The sequence below is a fragment of the Mus musculus genome, chromosome 1 (assembly GCF_000001635.26).
Source record: "Mus musculus strain C57BL/6J chromosome 1, GRCm38.p6 C57BL/6J".
NCBI classification, from domain to species: domain Eukaryota; kingdom Metazoa; phylum Chordata; class Mammalia; order Rodentia; family Muridae; genus Mus; species Mus musculus.
In genome coordinates, this window is record NC_000067.6 from 164,182,129 (window position 1) to 164,195,734 (window position 13,606).

The 13,606-nt window shown below is 43.1% G+C and overlaps 1 protein-coding gene across 1 annotated transcript in view; it reads left to right on the top strand.

The window, feature by feature from the left end:
- The window catches only part of F5 (coagulation factor V), a 68,443-nt gene that overhangs the window by 30,294 nt on the left and 24,543 nt on the right, over positions 1-13,606 (top strand). The window contains exons 8-14 of the mRNA NM_007976.3: positions 689-866; positions 2,380-2,479; positions 2,784-2,995; positions 4,639-4,789; positions 7,984-8,196; positions 9,799-12,505; positions 13,423-13,597. Coding sequence (NP_032002.1) covers positions 689-866; positions 2,380-2,479; positions 2,784-2,995; positions 4,639-4,789; positions 7,984-8,196; positions 9,799-12,505; positions 13,423-13,597 — 3,736 coding nt within the window. The remainder of the gene's footprint in view (positions 1-688; positions 867-2,379; positions 2,480-2,783; positions 2,996-4,638; positions 4,790-7,983; positions 8,197-9,798; positions 12,506-13,422; positions 13,598-13,606) is intronic.

Here is a 13,606-nt window from a genome sequence, read left to right on the forward strand (position 1 = left end):
TCATATGACATTCCTAGTAAGAAAAATGAGAGTGAACTTTTACTGGGGTGCTACTCTGTACCTAACAGACTGGCAGGTTCATATCCCACCATCTGCTGTTGAGGCTTCAGAAAGCAAAAGCTATCACACACATTCTGGTGGCCCAATGTGCTGCTAAAGCCATTCCGTGGGATAACTTGGCAAAACGGGTTAGAATGGTAAACACATATACCCTTTACCCCAGGCACTGTGCTCTTGGAATTCAATGGTATAAAAGTGTTCTTGTTCACAGGTTAGAAGATGTATGAAAAGGGTGCTCACTGCTGCTGCGATGTTACCAGTGATACAAGATTAAAATTAACTCCAAAAGTCCTTCAATTGGAAAAGAGTACCAAGTTATAGCATATTCATACAATGGAATACTATGGATCCAATAAAATAGGAAGGAAGGAAGGGAGGGTATAGACGTGCTCTGTCCCTGTAGCTACTTCTCTTCAGTTACGTATGGCTTATCCAGTGGCAGAGGAGATGACTCCTGGTTGCTACATGGAGGACATCAGGATGCAAACTACACTCAGACTGTTCCCAGAAGTAGCATTTTAGCAAGCAGCACTTGCACGCACAAGGGTTTCCCCGTCATCCATTGCACTGGACTCGCTGCCGCTGGAAGTAGTCTAACCTTTGTTTCATTATTTCATTTCCCTTAAAGAATTTACAGGTCTCAGCACTTGGATAATTTCTCAAACCAAATTGGAAAACATTACAAGAAAGTTATCTACAGGCAATATGAAGAAGAGACCTTCACCAAACGCACTGACAACCCCAGCATCAAACAAAGTGGGATTCTGGGCCCTGTTATCAGAGCCCAGGTCAGAGACACACTCAAGGTAAGCAACAGAAATACGGAAGCAAGGAAAAATTAAACAGGGAAAGACAGATCAAGGGACTGGCAGTTTTAATATATTTAAATGTATTCATCTAATTATAAAATCAAACATAGCTCTCAGTTTTATTTAGCATTTCATTCTTGTATATCCTACTTAATTTAAAAGATCTGGGATCGATAAAGTAGAAAAGAATAGAGAGAATAAAGCAGAGTCAGTATCATTGGAGGAGTAAGGAATACTATATGGGAACTAATTCCATCTGGTCACAAATAAGCATAATGAGACACACCCATACATCCCCAAGGTTGTCTGCAAAGTGTGTCCCAACTCTTATAGCAAAGTAAATATGACCGAGCAAGGTGCACACACCAGTGAATGCAGCAGTTCGCCTGGGGTAGAGAGCCAGGAGAACTTTCTTGCCCTGGGTTTTCAAGTCAGTGTCCTTGACAAAAGCCCCACAAGTGTCGCAGAACAGAAGTCCTGAGCGGCTTTGGAAAATGACATTGCCCGTTACCAGTGTGAGCAGTTGACTCAGCACAGCGGAGAAGAGATAAATCTCCACTCCAGTCTCAGTGTGTGGCGCTAATGGCTGGTCTCCGATTTATACTCGCACAAGACCCTCTGGCTGGCAAGATGGCTCAGTGCATAGAACCAATTGATGTCAAACGTGAACACCTGAGTTCATCACCCAGAGTTTATGGTGGGAAGAGAGAATCAACTCCCACAGATTGTCTTCTGACCTGACATATACATACACAACAACAATTTAAACAATTTCTTTAAAGCCTGAAACTTTCATCAAATAATTACCTTGAACGTTCTACCATATCACAGAGCTAGGTAGGGACCCAGACAATTGAAGGTTACACTGATTGGCAGGACCCTAGGATATAGGGTCTTGATGTTGACTAATGATTATTCAAAGGCTTTGGCAGCAAACCAAGATGAAGGTAAGGTTAAGGTTGTCTCTTGAAGATTGAAAGGCTAATTAGAACTTCTAGGAAGATTATGCCCTAAACAAAACCCATTTTGTTCATTTGAAAATGGACAGCGTCTTCCTTCCCTGCGATCCGCCCCTCATTTTTGGCTCCACTGGGATGCATTAGATTTCAGTGTAAGCATAGTCTATCTGAAACTCAGGGTCTGGCTACTGCGGCCATTCAGGAAGTTAACTTCAAGAACAATGATCCTGGGAAACAAAACGGCATTGTGGTCTAGAGGAGAGCAGGCACAGAGGACAGATGCATAGATGCAGTGCAATCTGAAAGAAGAAGGGAAGGGTGTGGGGACCAGCTGGGAGAGGGTGAGGGGTTAGGAGGAATCCTTCCTGTCGGGTAACGAGGGAGGCTGCTGCCGGGATAAACAGAACTGATTTTCCCACTGCTGCACTGCACATCTGTGTGTGCACACCTGTCCATACATGCACACACAAGCAGCTGCCTTCATCTCGTCTGAAATAGTTCTCATGAGTGACCTTAAACACGGAAATAATAACTATGACTTAACTTTCTAGATCGTGTTCAAAAATATGGCGAGCCGACCCTACAGCATTTACCCTCACGGGGTGACCTTCTCTCCTTACGAAGATGGAATCAATTCTTCCTCCACCTCAGGTGGGAACCTTTCACTTCTTGGAGACTACTGATCTCCGAGAGGCATCCACAGTGTTCTCTTGTATTTGTCCAGTGGTTATGACAAACGCAGTCATTAATACGGAAGGGTTATCTCTCCTTTCTGAGTGTCATTGGCGCCATCTAGTGGACAGATATTGAACAGCTACATGCTATCCATAGTCAGGAGTTTTAATACAAAAAGAATATTTTTCTTCATATTAATTACTCTAAATAAAAGCTAAGGTAGATATTTATTATGATGAAATAATTTTTCTAAAAATTAAGAGCGTATATTTTCTTCCAGGCAGTCACACCACGATCAGACCAGTTCAACCGGGGGAAACCTTCACTTACAAATGGAACATTCTAGAGTTTGATGAACCCACGGAAAACGATGCCCAGTGCCTAACAAGGCCATACTACAGTGATGTGGACGTTACAAGGGATATTGCCTCTGGGCTGATAGGGCTGCTTCTAATTTGTAAGAGCAGGTCCCTGGACCAGAGGGGTGTACAGGTATTTTATACATAACATAACCTTTAAAAAAAAAAAAAAAAAAAAAAAAAAAGAGGAATTTCCCCTCGCTGGCACAGATTAGGTCTCACTACGGAATAGGAGGATTTCCCTTCTAAAACACACCAATCATTAGTCTTCTTTGGCAACAGTGTGGGGATATTTACCATCAGGATCATCTCGCATGGTGTCCTGTTTCTCTGACTCCTTTCCTCTGGACTCTGACTGCAGAAAGCACATCCCACTGGATTGTATTTTAGACTCAAACCTGTTGACTGTGTGATGAAGAAACCATTGCAGCTCCTTTAATCCTTTCCTCTGGTCAAATAGGCAACAATATCCCTCCTAGAAATGTGTTTACAGGGTGGCTTAGGAGCTCAGTGAGAACTTGGCGCCAATCTCCGCTCTTTTCAGAGGCAAACATCAGAGGCGGGAGAGAGCCCCCGGGAGCAAGGACATTTGGAGCCATAGTTTTAGTGAAGTTTGAGCCTGCCAAAAGCCCTTCTTTGGTGAAACTAAGTTATGACAAACAATGTGATCAAAGAGATGGGATTTCTGAGTTCACTTTTATTTTGAGACATGGCCTCAAACTCACTCTTGTAGTCCAGAATAGCCTTGGACTTTTTAAAAATTGTCTTTTCTTATCCTTCCTTTTCTTTTCTTTTTATAGTTTAGGTTTATGTGTGTGGGTGTCTCATGTGCATGTATATCTGCATACAGTGTGTATACCTAGTGCCCACAGAGGACAGAGAAGGTGTTAGCTAGATTCCCGGTAACTATGGTTACAGATGGTTGTGAGCTGGCACGTGGGAGATGGGAATTGAACCCCTGGTGCCCTGGGAGATCTGCCAATGCTCTTAACCATTTGAGCCATCTTTCCAGCCCACCCCCTGTTTTATTTATTTTTTTGTTGTTGGTGTTTGCTTGTTTGTTTTTCTTTTTGTTTTGAGACAGGTTTCTCTTGTAATTCAAGCAGGCCTCAAATTGGTTATTTAGTCAAGGATAACCTTGAACCTTGGTGCCTCCTGAGTCCCAGGATTAGAGACGAATGCTACTGTACCTGGTTTACTGGGGTACTGGGGATCAAACTTGGGGCTTTATGCATGCCAAGCAAATACTTTAGCAACTAAAGTATATCCTCAGCAGCCTGAGTTTATTCTCATTGACAATTCATAGTCTCATATTATTCCCCATTAGGCTAATTCCTATTAGGCTAAGTAATATTGGAAGAGGTCTTATCCAAAGGCATGCAAAATAGGCAGATGTCTAGAAAAATCAGAAAATTTGCAAGATCCTGACTTACTGAAGAAGTAAACACTACTTGGAAGGCTGGGTGTGGTGGGGCTTTCCTGTTGCAGCATCCTGGCCATCCCTTTCGTCCATTTGGAACACGGTCAGTCAGCCATTCTGAAAAGTTTTCCATTACTCTGACCTACAGGTGTTATACTAAGGGAATTTCCCCCCTGGGTATTTTTGACTGAATTCTCTGACTCCTTCTCTTTGTGTTCACATATTAGCTTTATCTCTGACAAGGGTTTGGTAAATCATGGCCTCCTAGGTGCCAGACACGTGGCTCCTCTGGACCCCACGACAATGGGGACATCGGCAGCCCACCAGAGCAGTGATCACTGCCCTTTCCCCTGCAGAGGGTGGCAGACATCGAGCAGCAGGCCGTGTTTGCTGTGTTTGACGAGAACAAGAGCTGGTACATTGAGGACAACATCAACAAGTTCTGTGAGAATCCTGATGAGGTGAAGCGTGATGATCCCAAGTTTTACGAATCAAACATCATGAGCAGTAAGTCAGACTCCCGTGTCCACACTGGTGGTCGCAGTGTGTCTGTACCCAAAGGAAAAAATGTGATGCTGGGCATAATCCTCTCTAATGCACCCTCCCCTCCCCTCCCCTCCCTTCCCTTCCCCTCCCCTCCCCTCTCCTCTCTTCTCCTCTCCTCTCTTCTCCCCTCCCCTCCCCTCCCCTCCCCTCACTCACAGCTCTAGGACTTATTGATGGGCTTGTTGAATACCCCTGGGCTAGGCATATTGAAACCATGACACTGCACTCCCTGGTCCCCATAGGCTTGTTCAAATACATGACTCTATGGGGACCATGTTTAGCCATAGCATAATAAAAAGTACATTTAGTCCAACTTCCAAAGTCCCATAGTCTCTAGCAGTCTCAACAATGTTAAAAGTCCAAAGTTCAAAGTCTCTTCTGAGAGCTATCCAAACACTTAACTGTAATCCCCAAAGCAAGACAGGAAACCGGCTGGGCAAACTCCAAACTCTGCATCTCCATGTCTGATGTCAAAGCAGTCTTCAGATCTTCAACACCTTTTTTCATCTTTGTTGACTGCAACAAACTTCTTTTTCTGGGATGGTTCCACTCCCTGTTAGCAGCATTCTTCAGCAGATAGCATTATGGCTCTGGCATCTCAAAAATCTTGGGGTCTCCAAGGTAACTTCAACATTACAGCTTCTTGTTTCAATGTCTGGGATTCACACATGATCTTCTGGGCTCCTCCAAAGGGCCTGGGTCACTTCCCCAGCTCTGCCTTCTATAGCATTCTAAACTCAGATGGATCCACTCCACTGCCTCTGCTGTTCTTGGTGATCATCCCACAGTACTGGCATCTTCAATACACTGGGGTCTTCCACTGCAACTAGGCTTCACCAATAGCCTCTCATAGGATCTCTTCATGGTGCCAAGTCTCAAATTCTTTGGATGACCTCTTCAGTCCTGGGCTATCAACTACAACTGAGGCTGCACCTTCACCAATGGCCCTCCGTGGACTCTCATAGCACCAAGCTTCAACTGTTCTTCATGACTCCTTCATGCCTTCAAAACTAGTACCACCTGGGTAACTCTTACACATTACAAAATACAACTGCTGCAGGAGGTACAACCTTGGCTACCTCTTGAACATAGCTTTTTTGTGCTTTCATTAAACACTTCCCAGAAGATTTCACCTCAGTGATGCTGATCTCTTCTTAATTATCACTAATTTCTTAGCTCCAGCTAACCGGCATCAATTGTCCCAGTAGTTCCTTCTATTCTGGACTCTAAAGCCAGAGCCACATTTCCAAAGCTGCTGAGTTCTGCTGCTTGCTGGGGCTGGAACATGGGTCCCTTGTTCTATTACAATATCACAAGCTTTCTGTTTTCCAACTCCTTCACTACCTAAGCTTGGCTGTCCTGGAACTTGCTTCATAGAGTGACTTTGAACTCAGAGATCTGCTTATCTTTGCTTCCTGGGATTAAAAGATTGTACTACCATGCCTGGACCCAAAGTTAGCTGGGTAGGATCTTGCCCTACGGTCACTTAATTATTCCTTTAATTCAGTTTAACAACCTTGAACACAGGATTCAGCTCCATTTTACTTCCTGGTACCCATTTAATCCGCAAACTATATATTTTGTATTTTTCCTTTCTCAGCTTGCTATGTTTGTTCAAAATGTTCTTCATGAGACTTAAACAGAGAACAAAGTCTATGATGGGCATGTCTGAGACTTCCTTTGCCAATGCAATTAACACGAGTCTCTTCACTTTAGCCTCAGGCAGACACTTCAGATAAGGGCAAAGAAGTAGTCACATTCTTCACCAAAATTCCACAAGAATGGTCTCTAGTCCACATATTGAAATTTTCCACTGAAACTCTTGGGCCAGGTCCACACAATTCAAATCACTCTCAGTAGCAAAGTCTTCCATATTCCTACTAGGATAGCCTGTTAAGCCCCATTTAAAGCATTCCACTGCTTTCCAAATCCAAAGTCCCCAAATCCACATTCTTCCAAACGAAAGCATGGTCCGGCCTATCACAGCAATACTCCAGTCCCTGGAAACAACTTCTATCTTAATTAGGGTTTTACTGCTGTGAACAGACACCATGACCAAGGCAAGTCTTATAAAGGATGACATCTAATTGGGGCTGGCTTACAGGTTTAGAGATTCAGTGCATCATCATTAAGGCTGGAGCATGGCAGCGTCCAGTCAGGCATGGTGCAGGCAGAACTGAGAGTTCTACATCTTCATCTGAAGGCTGCTAGTAGAATACTGACTTCCAGGCAGCTAGGGTGAGGGTCTTAAAGCCCACACCCACAGTGACACACCTACTCCAACAAGGCCACACCTCCAAATAGCGCCACTCCCTGGGCCAAACATATTCAAACCATGACACGTGTTTGCAGAAGAATATGTATTTATTTGATCCTTAAAGCTCATGTCTGTGGAGTCCACCTACATCTTAGTAGCCACTTGTAGCCAGTCCATCACATTAGGCCATTAAGCATAGCATCTGGAATGATGTAGAAACTAGTAGCACACACCTTCAGCAACTCTACATGAATTTGGTACATAGTCACTTAAAATCTTTTTTATTTTAGTACCAAGCATCATACTAGGACTGGTCACAATGATGACCTGTGTGTATAGATTGTGCCCTCAAATGAATTGTATCTTAATGGGATCATCACCCTCAGCACATATGCAAATTAAAATGTTACCTAAATTGGTCTTCCTTTAATAGAAATTAAAATATATGAACTCAATACTGGAGTGGAAACTGTTAGGTCAACTGTAGGTTATCTAACAGATAGTAGGTCTCAATGACAAATGTGCTAAGTGAGCTTCTTTGTGTGACATTCATTTTACTCATATCTACTATGCCAAGAAGATAGAGTTATTATACCTAGACTTGTCCTTCCAGTAGATGCATCTTGAACAATTTAAATCAATTTATATCTGCTTGGTGAATGATTAACTAAATCAACATCCACGAAAGGCTTGTCTTCATCCTGTCTTTTTCCACTCAGCCATCCCTGACAAAGCTGAATGTGGCCTATGACCTGCTCACACATTGTTAGACGTTATAAAGCTTATCTTTAATAATCACCATTTTGATGCCACCAAATGAACACAGGGACCTGGAGATCATTAGATGTGGGTCCTCTTGTTGTACAGGCCTGGCATTTGACAACTATTCCTCCTTCAGCTATCAACGGCTACGTGCCCGAGAGCATTTCCACTCTGGGATTCTGTTTTGATGACACTGTCCAGTGGCACTTCTGCAGTGTGGGAACTCATGATGATATTTTGACCATCCACTTCACTGGGCACTCGTTCATCTATGGGAGGAGGCACGAGGACACCTTGACCCTGTTCCCCATGCGTGGTGAATCTGTGACAGTTACAATGGATAATGTTGGTGAGTAAGAGTGTAGATACTGGGAGAGCTCACTCATGGGATCTCAGGTGGAAAAGGTCTGTTGAGCTCTCTAAATCACCACCACTCCTGGTGTGTCTCCCGGACCCCTGCAGGCTTGCCTTACACTGCTTCTTGTTGTTTATGGTTGGGAGATTAGCTTGCACATCCCTGGAACAACTGGGCAGTAAAGACATACCATGGCAGAAAAGATAAATGTAACTATGAGAAGCAGCATAAAGATATTAGCCATGAAAACAACCTTTGATGTCATTTCTCAGGTCTTGTCCACCTTTTGATGAAGCACTAGCATAGAATTTGCCAACTAGGGTATAGTGTCTACTAATCCCAAGGTCACACCTATGTACACTTCCCTGGAGCTGTTTGTTTAGATGTATTTATTTTATGTATATGAGTATACTGCAGCTGACTTCAGACACCACAGAAGAGGGCATCAGATTCCATTACAGATGGTTGTGAGTCACCAGGTGGTTGCTGGGAATTGAACTCAGGACCTCTGTAAGAACAGACAATGATCTTAACCACCAAGCCATCTCTCCAGTGCGCCGCCCTACACACACACACACACACACACACACACACACACACACACACACACACACACGGGAGCTGTCTTTACAAACATGGGCTACCATGCCTAGCTTTTAAAAACAAAACAAAATGACATGGATTCTAGGGATCAAACTTAGGTCCTTGTGGCAGCTGAACCATCTCCCCAGACCCACTTTTTAATTCTTAGCAGAGACCATCCCACCCTCTGGTGAATAATCATTAGATAAGCCTCAGAGGCTGTCTCAGAGACCACATTGGCTTATAAGACCCAAGTTCAAACCACTCTCTGCCACTCAGTGTTTTTGCAACTTTAGACAGGTTACTCGCCCTCACTAAGCCTTAAGTCACTCATTTGAAAAGCAGGCCAGTGCTTTACAGAGTTGCATCAGCTCCTAGCTGTAAGATATGCCAAGTGCTTAGCACTCAACACGCAGTTCCCACTGCAGATGTCCCAGATCATCCTTAGTGTGTCAGTAATTCACTTTCAATGTGACTCAAACTCACTCTGTCCCCCTGTATGTCATTTCCTAGAAATACTTAAATATCCCTTTTGTGTGAAAAGGCAATCTTATCACCATCTCCCAAACTCTGAGTCTTAGGCAAATTGTATAACTAAGAAGATAGTCATGATTTTCAAGATCTATTTTATCATCAACCCCTGTCCCTTTTTATTGATATTTTCTAAAACAGTGACTCTTGAACAATCCAAACTGAAGGTCTATTTTTCTCCTTCATCTCCACAGATCATAAATACCCTAGCCTATATGTCACTGATCTTGTGACCTTGTGACCTTGTGATGCCAAAACAATATCAAGTTACACTTTAAAAATTTTTCTAAATACCTTATTCCTGTTTTTTTCTTTTATGTCACCAAGGCTCAGGAATTTACTACTCATAGACCAGCCTGGTCCATAGCTCACGTGTGGCTACCTCTGGTTAAAATTCACTAAAAAAATTTTTCTCCAACAGATCCTCCTGTTTTTGTAACTTTTCCTGAGCTTTCAGCCTTCTCTTCTCTGTCTCTTATGAAGGAACTTGGATGTTGACCACCATGAATTCCAATCCAAAACGCAGAAACCTAAGACTGAGATTCAGAGATGTTAAGTGTAATCGGGATTATGACAATGAGGACTCATATGAGATTTATGAACCTCCTGCACCTACATCCATGACAACTCGGAGAATTCATGATTCCTTAGAAAATGAATTTGGCATAGACAACGAAGATGATGATTACCAGTACTTACTGGCGTCATCATTAGGAATTAGGTCATTCAAAAACTCATCATTGAATCCAGAGGAAAATGAGTTCAATCTCACTGCTCTCGCTCTGGAGAACAGCTCTGAGTTCATATCTCCAAGCACAGACAGAGTTGTTGACTCAAACTCTTCACGAATCCTTAGTAAAATCATCAATAATAACCTCAAAGACTTTCAAAGAACACTTCCTGGCTCAGGAGCCACCGTGGCTGGTACCCTCCTTAGAAACCTCATTGGCTTAGATGAGAACTTCGTCCTCAACTCTTCTACAGAACATCGTTCCAGCTCATATCATGAAAATGATATGGAAAATCCACAGTCAAACATCACAATGGTATACCTACTTCCTCTTGGTCCAAAAGGATCTGGGAATCGAGAACAAGATAAACCTAAAACCATCAAGACAGGAAGACCCCACATGATGAAGCACAGGTTCTCCTGGATGAAAGCGCCAGCTGGTAAAACTGGGAGGCATTCAAACCCAAAGAATTCGTATTCTGGAATGAAGTCTGAGGAGGACATTCCTAGCGAGTTGATACCCTTAAAGCAAAAGATCACTTCCAAATTTCTGAATAGACGATGGCGTGTGGCTTCTGAAAAGGGTAGTTATGAAATAATAGCAGCAAATGGTGAAGACACAGATGTGGATAAGCTGACCAACAGTCCTCAAAATCAGAATATCACAGTACCTCGGGGAGAGAGCACCTCTCACACAAACACAACAAGAAAGCCAAGTGACCTCCCAACATTTTCTGGAGTTGGACATAAATCTCCACATGTAAGACAGGAGGAAGAAAACAGTGGTTTTCAGAAAAGACAGTTATTCATCAGGACACGGAAGAAGAAGAAAAATAAGAAGCTTGCACTACACAGTCCTCTATCTCCAAGGGGCTTTGACCCTTTGAGAGGACATAACCATTCCCCATTTCCAGACAGGAGACTACTTAATCACTCACTGTTACTCCACAAGTCCAATGAAACAGCTCTTTCTCCAGACCTGAACCAGACCTCTCCTTCAATGAGTACGGACAGGTCACTTCCTGACTATAATCAGTACTCGAAAAATGACACTGAGCAGATGAGCTCTTCTTTAGATCTTTATCAGTCAGTGCCCGCAGAGGAACACTCTCCAACATTTCCTGCCCAAGATCCTGATCAAACACACTCTACCACAGATCCTAGCTACAGATCCTCTCCGCCAGAGCTCAGCCAGGGGCTTGATTATGACCTAAGTCATGACTTTTACCCTGATGACATTGGTCTAACATCTTTCTTTCCAGACCAAAGTCAAAAGTCATCTTTCTCTTCAGATGATGACCAAGCAATCCCTTCCTCAGACTTAAGCCTCTTTACCATCTCTCCAGAATTGGATCAGACAATTATTTACCCAGACCTGGATCAGTTGCTCCTTTCTCCAGAAGACAATCAGAAGACCTCCTCCCCAGACCTGGGCCAGGTGCCCCTTTCTCCAGATGACAACCAGAAGACCTCCTCCCCAGACCTGGGTCAGGTGTCCCTTTCTCCAGATGATAACCAGAAGACCTCCTCCCCAGACCTGGGTCAGGTGCCCCTTTCTCTAGATGACAACCAGAAGACGACCTCCCCAGACCTGGGTCAGGTGCCCCTTTCTCCAGATGACAACCAGATGATCACCTCCCCAGACCTGGGTCAGGTGCCCCTTTCTTCTGATAACCAGAAGACCTCTTCCCCAGATCTGGGTCAGGTGCCTCTTTTTCCTGAAGACAACCAGAATTACTTCCTAGACCTGAGTCAGGTACCTCTCTCCTCAGACCAAAACCAGGAGACCTCCTCCACAGACCTACTGACTCTCTCTCCTGATTTTGGTCAGACAGTCCTTTCCCCAGACTTGGATCAGCTGCCACTCCCTTCAGACAATAGTCAGGTGACCGTTTCCCCAGACCTCAGCCTCTTGACCCTCTCACCAGATTTTAATGAGATAATCCTAGCCCCAGACCTTGGTCAAGTGACCCTCTCTCCAGACCTCATCCAGACAAACCCTGCTCTTAATCATGGACACAAAGCATCCTCTGCAGACCCTGATCAAGCATCCTACCCTCCAGATTCTGGTCAGGCTTCATCGCTTCCAGAACTGAATCGGACTCTTCCTCATCCAGATCTCACTCACATACCACCTCCTTCACCATCTCCCACACTCAATAACACTTCTTTGTCAAGGAAATTTAACCCTCTTGTTGTAGTAGGTCTCAGTAGAGTAGATGGAGACGACGTTGAGATTGTTCCAAGTGAGGAGCCAGAGAGAATAGATGAAGATTATGCCGAGGATGACTTTGTAACCTATAATGACCCCTACAGAACAGACACTAGGACAGATGTCAATTCCTCCAGAAATCCTGACACTATCGCAGCATGGTACCTCCGAGGCCACGGTGGACACAAAAAATTCTACTATATTGCAGCTGAAGAAATAACCTGGAATTACGCAGAGTTTGCACAAAGGTTTGGCTAGTTTTCTTTTACACTCTCATTCTGTGTCACCACTGTTATGAAAATCACCTACAATATTTCTTCTGGGATGATGGTGAACAAATTATACTTTATATAGTCTGACCCTCCAGTGATATTTCCTTTGCCATTTCCAATATTAGCTTCTATGCTTTAGATAACACCCAGGCAAAACAAGACCATTACTGTGGAAGTCTGTGGTATCCCATCTGTCCATTTATGTTTTGTACCTGTATCTTGAGAGTCCTATCATGAAAATCCTTGCTCAGAGCAGTGTCTAAAATCTTGGGGATAATTATGCTTTAGCAAAATCAAAACTCAGAATAGCCACTCTTAAGGTACAAGGCCACTTATCCGTCAAATTATTATACATACTGTAGAAATACTATAGGACTGTTAAAGGAAATTACTGGGTGGACTATAGTAATACTATGTATGTTTAATAAATGAGACTTGACATAGCCCAAAAGATCCTAGAAATCTTACCTAAGAAAATATATTTGAGCAGAAAATTAAAACACATGTAGTCACCTGTGTTTCCATTTACATATATTTAGCTAATTGGTGAAATGGTTACTAAATATTCTCTGCTACCAAGCAGATTACTTCTTAAGTTCTTTTCAATTTCTTTGTTTTTATTTTATATGAATGTATGAGTATCTGCATGTATGTATGTGAACCATGTGTGTGCCTGGCACCACAGATGCCAGAATATCCATTATATTATATTATATTATATTATATTATATTATATATTAATAACTAGAACTGGAGTTACAAGTGGTTTAATGTCCCAAAGTGGGTGCTGGGAACCAAACCTGGGTACCCTGAATGACTGAACTATCCCTTGTAAATTTTTCCAACACTTTTAAATTTCTTCTTTTAAATGAATGCTATTGCTGTTGTTTTAGTGAAATGGACCATGAAGACACAGGCCACACTCCAAAGGACACCACATACAAGAAAGTCGTTTTCAGAAAATACCTTGATAGCACGTTTACAAGTCGTGATCCTCGGGCAGAATATGAGGAGCACCTTGGCATTCTCGGTCCTGTGATCCGGGCTGAAGTGGATGATGTGATCCAAGTAAGTCAC